Source organism: Falco punctatus (genome assembly GCF_963210335.1).
Source record: "Falco punctatus genome assembly, chromosome: 6".
In the NCBI taxonomy this organism is placed as follows: Eukaryota; Metazoa; Chordata; class Aves; order Falconiformes; family Falconidae; genus Falco; species Falco punctatus.
Genome location: NC_137585.1, coordinates 46,020,774 through 46,032,848, shown reverse-complemented (window position 1 = coordinate 46,032,848; position 12,075 = coordinate 46,020,774). Strand labels below are relative to the sequence as shown.

Here is a 12,075-nt window from a genome sequence, read left to right as displayed (position 1 = left end):
CCGAGACTGGGTTTTCAGTACCATCACAGTCTTTTTGCAACTCTCCCAGTTTGAACCTTTCTTGAATATGGACAAGCAAAATCTTGTATGGTCCTCAAACATTTTGCTACTGCCTTTGCAAAGGCAGTTAACACTTCCTCTGTTTTGTACCGTAAATACTCATCCTGATATAACCTAGCTTACGGGGGGGTGGGGGGGGGGTTTGTGATCCAGTCTGTTGTGGTTGCTCATTGCCATTTTATGACCAAGAAGCCCGAGTCCTTCTTTTACCTTAAGAATTTTCTAGGAAGAAAAGCCTCCACTGTGACCTAGGTGTGGTACTTTGATTTCTATACTGTCATAGTTGTTCCTGTGTCTATTACTTCAATCATTTATGGGTACTGACACAATCTTCTCTCTTAAGGACAAGACCTTCCAACTGTGTCTCATCATAGCTCTACTTCTCATATCCTAACCATTACTGAAAATATTAAACAAGATTAGCTACTGAAAACCCAAATATTTTCTTTCAATATTATCTACTGTCTTCTTTTTTATAGCCAATTTCTTATCTATCCTCAGTTCTTTTCTAACCTCCATCCTCTCTAATATTTTTTCACCAGACACTGAATCAAGTGCTTTACTCCAGTCAGGTGAGAGTCATTACATTTTATTTTTCTCAAAATGCTCTCAAAAGCTATTATATTATTCTAGTATAGACCACACTGCAATGACTGTCCTGGATTTTATCCTATTTCACTCTTTAACTTCATTTTAAGGGGCGTTATGTGTTGGTTTCATATGCCTTCAACATAATTGCTAGCACTTGTATTGCATGTCTTGCTGAAAGCCTAACTGCCCCATGAAGAATTGGCACCCTCAAATGCATATTCAGATAGGACACAAGATGACTGTTGATTATCACTATGGTTCTCTACTGATCATGGAGAATTTTTATCAACCACATTTTTCATTTATTTACATTAAAAAATGAAATACTGAGAGACTCAGAAGTAACAGCTTCAATTATGTACATGATCTATATGGGAAACATGTTGTCCCTTACAGTTCTCTCAGTTCTTCAACTCCAAATACCTTCCTTACTGCCCTGGCATCTGTTCATCTTCCATTGTCCCTCTCCTCTGTCATCCTGCCCACCAAGACTACTCTCTCCTAGCTCTCCCCAAACCTCCTTTGCTATCCTACTAAGTCCTACATTTCCTTTTCTCATTTTTCCTTCTAATCTCAAAGGCCCAAGGCAAGTTCTCCATTTTCTTTTATACAGATACCTTCCCCCTATTACCGCTATTCCCCGCTACTCATTGAAGTTGTCGTGTTTCCTCTGAGCAGCCTAACAGTTCAATTCCAGGTTGCCAATGAAAGAGCTGTGAGGAAGCTCCTATTCGCTCCTGACTTTCACTGAATTAGGTTAGCAATAAACTTCACTTGCAACAATGCAACTGCTCGATCAGACTCAAGGAACAGAGGTGCTTAAATTTGTGCACGCTTTTATGAGACAGTCAAATGTATCATATTGGCATCCCTGGCAGTATGCTACATGCCCGAGTTTCAAACTCCTGCCCAGACAGCTGGAGGCACAAAGAACCCTCATTTCTGAAAGGCTGCTTGACAAGACAAAACTAAAGCATTTCTCCTCCCAGAAATGAGTCACTTGAAGTTTTTTTTAAAAAAAAGCTTTCTCTAAGAAGCACCTGTGTGAAAGAATACAGCTTTAAGCTTAGCACAGTATAGAAACAGCAGACAACCAAGCCTCATATGGGAAAGCATTAGGTATTAAGATGCAGATGGTCAAACTACATTACTTACAGAAGTCTGAGCTCAATTTTCCTCATCTCTGCATGACATCCATAATCAAAGAACAAATTAGAAACTGTTTTAGAATGAGAATAGGCTTAATGAAGTGGCATTCTGTCTTCATCTTTAAAATACTGACTCAAGTCTACATGCATTTTACAACAATAACAAAAAGCCAACATGCTATCCAGTGTTCACTGGAGTGACGTTAAAACACATAAACTATGAAAGCTAGACAAGTTTACACAGAAAAGTTTTTTTTTTTTGTGACCCAGTGCAGCAAGGCAATGGGACTCCTTGTACAGGAACAGAGGAGCTATTACACTTGATTAGACATTTGAGCTATTTAGTCTTATGTTGTACACATAACTGTTCAGTACTGACATTACGAAAAAAGTAAAAGGGACCCCTCCCCACTCACCACAGGGGGCAGATCCAGGATAATCTAATGCTAGGCATAAGTGTCTTTCAGTTTTATCTCCTTTACAGTATTTCTTTTGTTGTAATTCTCAAGTTACTTTCCCAGCCTTCTCTCTTTGATTACATTTATTGCCAAAGAGGATGCTAAAATAAAGAATTTTCATGAAATCTTTCCTTTGCATGCACAGAGAAAATGTTCCTTTATGTCCCTGAATTTAACATTTTTGTTTAATACTTCACATAAAAGCATAGTTATACTTCTCTTTTTTTTCAGTCTTTCTGTTTCCAGTTCCTTTCTTTTCTCTTTACCAGATTTCTTTCCTACTTTTCATCCCTCTTTACCTCTGCCAATCCTAATTCTGTACAGATTTTTGAGCTGTCACACATACTATTCTAGATCAGATTCTATCACCTATTTTTAGTTTCAATACATGTTTATCTTAGTGACAAGAAATTAATATGTAGTAACAGTTTTTAGACCAGTCTTTAAAACAAAAAAATGTTTATTTTGGGGTGACGTGATGAAGTCACACAGAACTTTAGCACACTTGTAGTCAAAAAATTTTCCTGAGGAAGCTGAATTTCACTTACTCTGTCCCCTTTTTCCTAAGTTACAGTTTAGAATCAAAACTTTTGTTACTTGGATTTTGGACACCAGGGCCTCAAAGTCGGCCTAGCTGAAAACCACCCCAGTAGAGTTCCTTGGCCTCTGTAATGCCAGCAACAGGAATTGTAAGGCTAAAAAGGGCCCACAACTCATATGGTTTAACTGCAAGATTTACTAGTTACAAGGAAAAAATCAGCTGAGGATGTGTGAGAAATTAAATGCTGGTACTTTTCTGAAAAGAAGCCAAAGAACATTTACAGATTACAATTTCATCCACAGAATCAAATGGCAAATGTGTAGGACAGGTTTCGGGGGGGGGGCAGGGATGTGTGTCAACTAGCAAGCCTAAGTATAGCAAGCCTAAGTATCTTTTAAATGTCTTACCTGGATTGGATTTAGGGGGATATTTAAGATACTTGCTTTATTTTAAGTCAGCATAGCTGTTCACTGGCTGAAAATCAAATGTATGAACAGAAAACAGATGCCCCCTTCCCACTTCTAATGCTTTTAGTTATTAATACTAAAATAATTTCAAGATTATTAGAAATGATGCAGTTATTTGGAAAAAAGACATGTTTTGGAACTAACCTGTCAAGACAAAGAAACCCACAAAAACACACAAGTATGAAGCGAGTTTCACTACATCTTAGCAAGTACAACTCCTGATGATTTCTGGAAATTCTGTGCACACAGAATGACCAGAAAAACATTTAGCACAACGTACTGCATCCACAAAAAGACAATTAAGTTGTCTCTGAAACATTTTACTGGTCAGCATAGCACAAAAAGCTATATGCATCTTTTTGTATTAGCTGTGATTGGAGTAGATTTTCTGTAGAAAATAAAAGTACGAAGCTTCACAGTAAGGCAGCCAGACAAGGAACAGCGCACTTCAGAAAATGGTTGGTCCATTGCTGAGAAGGACTAGTTACACTTAGGATTGTTCACGGTTGGAAAACATGAAAAGCCCAAAACTAAACCAAATGTAGTCTAGCATCATTGATTACCTTATTTAAAGATAGTATAGTTTCTTAATGTCCTTTATACCTCAGTGAGCCTTTTAAGTGAGAAAGCAGATGTAAAGACAGTTGACAGTCTTCAGCTTTTAAAGCTGTTTCACTACACAAAGTGACCAGAACTTACCACACTCCTTTACAAATCAGCCAGCTGTTCAAACAACTAAACTAAATCCTGTTGCTAGGAGAATAGCACCAGGCAGTGAAGACTTGAACAAACATTATGTTTCAAAACAAACCTTAATTCATCCTCACAACAACAAGCGGATAAGAATCTGGTAGCCTAAATGAATACCAACAGCAAAGACAAATTATGGGATCTGCAAACAACTCTGTGCAAGAACTCAACTCTAATAAAGCACAAAGGTGTTTCTAAATCAAAATAAATTAATAGAATATAGGCCAATACTCATATGAAAGAAAATTGTTTAAGGTCACAGAAAGCACTGCAACCTTGGGCTATTCTACTACTTGCAGAGTCTACACAAAATCAGAAATTAACCGGCCAGGAAACTACATTCCACCATGCTGAATCAAACACAGACAAGCTAAACTTATAAGGTTAGTTTGACCTCACATTCCCCAATTGTAAAAAAAAATTACTAGGGAGTGGTGACCCTTACTAAACCAGACAGCTAGTGCCAGGATCAAACAGGACAATACACAGTCTATCTATTCAAGCTTACTCTTAGAAAACTGGGCCCCTCAACTATAAATCAAGTAAAGGGGCTTTTTAAATTTAACAGAATTACAAAAGTCTTCAGATATTTGCTTCACTGCACAATTAAACCTGCAATTCCCTACAAGTACCAATTAAAACAAAACAAAAAAGTTATTTTCGTACATAAAAGCAAAGATAATTTTCAGGATGTAAGATAGGCTGATAAACTGGGACATCTAAGTAGCCATCCCATTACACAATTATGGCTCAAGTCCATTTTAAATGAAGACCACAATCAAATAACTGCCCCCTTTAGAAAATGCTACAGACCCTTCAGAAAGCGAACAGTAGCTCTGTGCTTTGCAATTACTTTTGATTTAACACTCTAAATCTCTTTGCCCATCTTAAAGGTCATTCAGCTTTGCAGTAGGCCTCTTGATTTCATCTGCCAAAACAGCTATTCACTGCATCAATTATTTCTAATCACTTTTTTGTAGAAAGAGTTGAATATATCAAACAGGTTGATGCAAATCATCCTCATAAGGATTTCTTCATTTCACAATTAACTAGCAGCATTGTCCCCACTCTGGACAGTCACCTAAGCTGTGTAATCCAGCCATGGATTTCCCTGTAGCTCCTGCCTCACATCCACATTTTTCATAAGATCGTAACAATCAAATCAGAAAAACGAACTGACTATATAGATAGATTTTTAAGATCAAACCAAGTATGAAGTACAATTTTGCTGCAATATAAGTACGAGACTGGTGATAGATCAAAGATGCTGCAGCACCTAAGGGCAGAGATAGTTTGAATTTAGCAGAGATTTTTCAACAGAAACTACACCACAATTCCCGTGATGCTATAAAGTTGTAAGAGATTCTTCATCAAGTTATATTGCTCACGCTAGACAGGAGAAAAATTTAAACTTCATACACTATCTGCAGCCTAGGACTGAAAAAGCTGTTGCAGTAACACAGAATGAGCCAGTCACAACTTCACTATTCCCTGTGACATTAAAGGTCAGATTTAGGACCAAAGCAACAGTTCTGTATCCCCTGAGCAGCTACTACCTCTGTAAAAATTATTCTAAAAAATAAAAGAATGCCTAGAACACTAACACTTGTCTGTGCCCAAGACAACATTCACACTAAAAACGCATACTGGAACTTCCAGTGGGACAACACAGCTCATTTACTGCTGCAGATGCCCTTATATCAAAGGAATTCCCCTAATGATACCCACTAATTCTCCACTATCTTTTGAGTCTGCAAAAAGGAATTGCAGTGGAAAACCCTACCAAGGCCCTCAAGTAGTACACATGCTTTGTGTTTGTCTTTTGCACAGTTTTCCTTCACATTAGTTATCCAAAATCTTACCTAAACACCTAAGTAGGTAATATAAAATCTCATTGCTTTTCTCTTTGAGAGCTGTGCAATTTTAATCTCCAGATTAAATAAATTTATTATTTCCAAATGCAGGTTTATATTCACCCCTACTGTACAGATGTCTCTGTTCAGTTGTGAATCTGATTACTTTGGGTAAGTCAGAACCCAAGCTGCACGGTCTTTGTTCTTTGCAACAATATACACTGAGTCATGCATTGAAATCCTGCTTTGGTTTGTAAGGCCAACTGTTTTTTGTTCTGTTCTAGGTGGCGCAGAATTTTGTTCTTGAGGAACCAGAGTCTACAAATTAAGATTTGCTGTAATGTGTATGTAAAAGGTACTTAAGAAATTTGTATTTCAATGCTACCTATTATTTAAGACTAGAATACACAGCGGTCTGGGTTTTTTTCCTTTCCATAAGTGTATCCTTAAAAATTTAAAGGAAACAGATTAACAAAAAGCTCTTGACACGTACTTTCGATTTCTAAACACTGTGAACTAAAGCTTCATACCTGAAAAAAACTTAGTAAAGATAGCATACCTGACGGCTGCCATAACCAAAGGGAGTACTTGATAAATTGGTGGTAACGCTGTGTAGGATAATTTCACCACTCAAAGATCCAGAAGCAATGTAGCAATCATTCCAATTATATGTAACACATGTGACTTCATCTTTATGATCCTGTGGGGGAGGAAGGTTATAAGGAGAGGGTTAAAGACATTCAGGATAACTGTGTTTCTTCCTGATCTGTGGTTTTGCAGAAAAACTTCAGCTTGATGTTTTTTCTCGGACCATCTGTAACATTTAAAAATATAATTTAAGAGTTATTATGGAATATTCAAAAATACAGGAGCAGAATATACTGAAAATCAGCCATAATATTTTAACCACTCCAACAGTTTCCAGAAAACTATTTCAATAAATTAGTAAAGATGATGCTGTGATTATATATAATATTTTAATAAGACAACCATAGAGAGATCTACCAAAGGTATCAGTAATGTTATTTTAAAAGTAAAGTCTTCCAGAAACCAGCAATATTTGAATATACTTTCTGTTGATCTGATATACTACAGCCAACTTCCCTTTCTGTTACTTCTAATATTAAAACATATATTTACCAAATACCTTTCCAGTATAGTCATTTGCAATAATGATATTGTGTTTACTGAATACGTAAGGATAATCAAGTACTTCTAGCCCAAAAGGCAGATAAAGATATTTAAAGCATTGTATTAGCTGTTCTGTAGTTTTGTTTCAAACTGTAACTTCAGAAGTCCAAGAAAAAGAAGGAAAACCACCTAAATCAAAGCTAAAGTATTATAGCCTCTTTAACAGTGGTCCTAAATGAGGAAGAATCATCTACTGAAGGTGTCATAGAAACATACTAAACCATCCTAAGTCTTCTGCATCAGAAAAAGGTGTTAGAGAATTCATACCAGATCTGTTAAAAGACAATGACCACGTCCCAGTTTTGCATAACATTAGTTCTACTACAGTATTCTACAAATAAAAAAAAGTGTTTTCTTGTCTGATGTATCAAAAACAGCAATTATCTGAAATGCTACCCTTGGAAAAAATCCCCATCAGAGAATTATCAATTCCAATTCACAAAATAAGCCTATTCTGAAAATGTAAACATATATTTTATAAAATCATACTCTGAAGACTTCAAGTTAAGTATACTTGTTATATTAAATTTGCTATTTACAGCACAAAAAACCAGAAACTTGAGTAAGACACATATGTTTACTCCTATATGTGAACTTGATCCTACAAATAGAAACTCCAAGAAAGTTTTGGGGTTTGGGTGCTTATTTTGGTTTTTTATTTTGTTTTTTTTACAGTTGGCAGCAAAACCTGGAAGTCACGAAAGCTCGTTCTTCCTCAGGCAAACTTACCTTAAGGCTACGGTAAAGCCTTCTGGATTTCAGATCCCAGATATTAACAGTGTTATCAAGGCCTCCACTCACAATATATGAAGAACTAGAATTCAAGCTCACACATGTCTGGTTTGCCTGATGAAGAAGGGGAAAAAAGTATGTTAAAGATAATTAAGGGATTTATTCAAATCTACTTAAAGCATATTGATGTGTGTTTTCATCTTCATTAACACACAATCCCAATGAAGAGCAGAATTATTGGTACACTACAGTCATTTCCCATCCAAAGGCACTTAAAATCCAGTCCAGTTTGGGTATGTTAGTAATGCTTCAAGATCTAAACACTTTAATTAATAAGCTCTCAACTGCTCACACTTTTCCATTCCCATGTCAATTTTTTTTAGCACTTTTTCATTCAGTATGCATTTTCCCTTTAAATTATAGCTCCCTAAAGTGCAATCACAGACTTATATTCAGGTATTGAGTTTTAAAACGAAAATGCTAACTTTAGAAAAAAACCTCCTTAAAAGAAAATCAAAAAAGTTGTCTAAGTCACGTGTTTCACATTCCCTAAACATTACAAAGAATATTATAGCAGCAAACCTCATAATACTGTAAAGTGACTCTTTTTAAAATAATCACTGAAGTATCAGCTTTTGAAAAAAACGTCAATCTTAATGATAGACCTACATTGAAGACAAATTATTATTCAGGTCTATCACATTGAAAATTCACTTTTAAGTTCCTGAGATTTGAATGAAGAAAAAAAAAAAAAACCAAGCCCATCTAATTTTTGACATAGTAAAATTGGAAATGATTGCACTAGTTGTAGATCAGATTTAGTGAAATCTGCAGGACAAACACTCCACCTCTGAAAGCGTTTTCTTCAGCAACCTAAAAGCCCGGTTTGAACACCTTTTCAGAAAATTTCCAGTCCAAATTAGCATTACAAAAGCTATCCAAGGACACACTAACAAGTAATTCAAGTAACCATGTCAAGAGACTCTTCTAAAATTAAGTCCATCTCTGAAGAGTTCATCATGCCACACTTCCATTTAACAGGAAGAAAAACCCCAACCACAACAGAAGTTCTCCTATTTCATGTATTTCCAGAAGGTAGCACACATACTCTCCAAGAACAACCCTTACGTAGACTCTTAAGTTTTTCAATGTACAATTCACAGACATGCATGGCACTGACAATTCAAGCGGGGAAAAAGTTCCAACTTCAGCCCCGTTCTGTCGCCTACGCATTAGATCAAACTTGAACCACCGACTGCCTTGGGCTATTACACTGCAACTCAAAAGGCAAATTCCTACAGCAGAAAGCTATCAGCATCAGATGCTAGCATAACCACATTTGTATTTTCTTACTGGTAGAACTTATTTTAAAAGCACTATTCCCCCTGACTCTATATGCATTTAACTATACACAAGGAAACGTTTTTATATATGCATTATAACTAAAATTAAGTTGATCCCAATACACAGAACAGATGTGATACAAACAGTACACAAGGTAGAGCAGGCAAAACAAACAAACAAACAGGGAACAGCATACCCATACTTACTCCTTCAGCTATTTCAAAGAGTGGAACAGGCTTGCTTTTACAACTCCAAACAACTATTTTATCACCAGCAGCAGAAGCAGTGGCCAGGTATCTATCTTAGTCACAAGTTACGGACCATAGTTCCACTATACTGGTGATTAATAAAAGCAACTGTAAAGTTTTCCTAACTGAACAGAAGATAGATTGCCTAAACAGTCCAAAGTACTGTACCTTGAAGGGACCTAGAAATAGACACATAAGGTTATTTTCCAAGCTTTCATTAAGAAGCTCTCACATTAACTACAGCCCTTCCTTCCCAATACAAGGCACAGCAATTTTTTCAGAGAGCAGAAATACCTGGCAGATATTATCTAAGAGCTCTTTAACTGCTAAGGTAGCTTATCCGGTCTACAGTTTTGTTTCCCCACGATCCTCAAGTAAGTAAGAGCCCCATTTATCACTAGAGTTCAAAGGAATGTCTGTTGCTTTTAGCAGGCTAGGGATTTAAAGAATACTCTTGTTCACGGAAAATGTTAAATCTACCTCCCCATACAGTTTCTAGAGTACAAAGAACATTTGCTAATTTGTCTCCTTCTGTACTGAGGGAAGAAAACCAAAAACCCCAAAAGAACCTTTTATGACATCAGGTACCTCAAAGCAGTAAGAAAAGCTTTCAATATGGAACTACAGAGCAGGGAAACTGCCTCTGCACCCCCATCAACCATTTAGATCTGTGTCCTGTATTGCCAATGCCCATTGTGATTTTATATGTGTTGATTTAAGAATAGAGGTTAATTGGCTGGATTTAACACCAAAGAACTTGTAGACTGATTACTGCTTCCTATTTCTTTCATTAAAGGCACCATTTTTGCTTATAGAATTACACAGAACCAAAACTAATGCTTTATCCCTAACAAATTAACAAACATTCACAAGCATATACAGTAAGTTACTTCATTGTTTCAGTATAGGGGATGAAGAGGAAACTACGTGGAAGAGAGCATAACCAGACAGTCTATAGTTAAAAGTTGACTAAATAACACATAAGTGTATATCTATATAAGTATACAGATATAAGAACATTATATCTACGTTTCAATTTCTCTGCAAGCTCCATAGCTAATTTGTGCTCTGCTTATTATGCTCTTTTCTCATACATCCACTTATTTGCAGCCTTAGAGGACAGACATTCAGAACGTGCAGGACTTCACTGTTATATGCCAGCATCCTTTCCTTCTGCTGCCTTTTCCCATGACAGCCATACAAGCTGTTCACCTGACAGTGCACTCTTTTCATGAAATTTCTCATACATTCACCTCACACCTGGCACTTCATATCATTAGCTTATAACAGGCTTCCAAGACAGGTGGAAAGGTCTAAATGAGCCAGACCCGTTTTCATACATGAATCACCACCGTCCTATGGATGTTCTCCCACACATCCAACACACTTGTGCTTCCTCTGTAAATGGTACAAACGGTGCAAAGAAAACGAGTGCCTACAGAGTAAGGGGTAAGTGTACACTATCAAAGGCTACCAGAATCAATGAGATGTTGTTCCAGGAAAACAAAGTCTTTCCTCTCTAGACTATGTATAGAATTTTACTATGCTACTACACTAGCAATTGCTTTATTCAACCTTGTAAGTAAACTAAGCACTGCCTTGGAAGTGAATATTGTAATCAACTATTAAAGAAACAAATGAGTAAGTTTTACAGGTGGTAGGCAATTGAAGCATATCATAATCGCTAAAAAACTGTTAGCCTCCTAAAAGGGGAGAAAATTCTCCAGAAGCATTTGCTAGCATGAGTTTATTTTGTATATCACTTCATCAGAGAACCACAGATATATACAAATATTTTTATACAAGACTTCAAAACTGCATTAGGCTTGTGAGTTACAGACACTTTCATTTTCAAAAATTCACTGAAATTCTGCAGAACATCCACAAAACTGTGGCTGAAACTGTAAAGGATACTATTGCTGGCCCAACACAGCGAGCTGACTGGATGTGGGGGTGTATGTGGGTTGAACTGCTCCACCACAGTTAGAGATATGGAATCCCATATTTTAACATCATCTCCTGCTGAAGCAAAACGTATGCTTTCTTGCATGGCTGCACCTGTTTTTTGCAAAAATAAATAAATAAAAAATGAAAATGAATGTATACAAGAAGTAAAAATACACAACAGGCAACTTCACAAGTCAAAAATAAATTTCCTGGTTATCAAGAAAACAATGGTATAGATTAAATTATTTGAATTACACCATTAGTACTGTTCAGCTGAACAAATTACTGGAAGCAGCAGACATGCCACACTTTTGTTACTTGAACTCTTGCAGAAAATGTATACTTTCCTTTTCACAAAGGAAAAGCTATCCCCTCCATGGTATCAAGAAACTAAAACGATGCTCGGATCTCCGTTTACGGCTGCCTAACAGGAAGCCGTATTTCACGGACACACTTCCCACCAGCAGATGGAGATGCACAAGCTAGAATCAAACCGATTCTGAAGGCTGGGAGTTTGGGCCTGAAGGACTCACTTCACTATTCATCTCACCACCCTACAAGGGGATACCCGAGAATCCTTGAAAATAGGGCTTTAACAGTAGAAAACAAGGGTCAATGAGTCACATTTCAACGCAGCTTACATAACATTAAAAACAAAAGAGACTGCTACCACCACCATCGTATTACTACTTGTTTTGACAGACATTCTTTTAAGAGTTAAAGCCAGGTTAACCGAATCCAGGTT

The 12,075-nt window shown here is 36.7% G+C and overlaps 1 protein-coding gene across 1 annotated transcript in view; it reads right to left on the bottom strand.

The window, feature by feature from the left end:
* Nucleotides 1-12,075, bottom strand: part of NEDD1 (NEDD1 gamma-tubulin ring complex targeting factor) — a 229,143-nt gene that overhangs the window by 216,466 nt on the left and 602 nt on the right. Inside the window, exons 2-5 of the mRNA XM_080392626.1 lie at nucleotides 11,298-11,441; nucleotides 9,342-9,436; nucleotides 7,789-7,905; nucleotides 6,428-6,568 (exon numbers count right to left, since the gene is read on the bottom strand). Coding sequence (XP_080248752.1) covers nucleotides 6,428-6,568; nucleotides 7,789-7,905; nucleotides 9,342-9,436; nucleotides 11,298-11,433 — 489 coding nt within the window. The 5' untranslated portion in view covers nucleotides 11,434-11,441. The remainder of the gene's footprint in view (nucleotides 1-6,427; nucleotides 6,569-7,788; nucleotides 7,906-9,341; nucleotides 9,437-11,297; nucleotides 11,442-12,075) is intronic.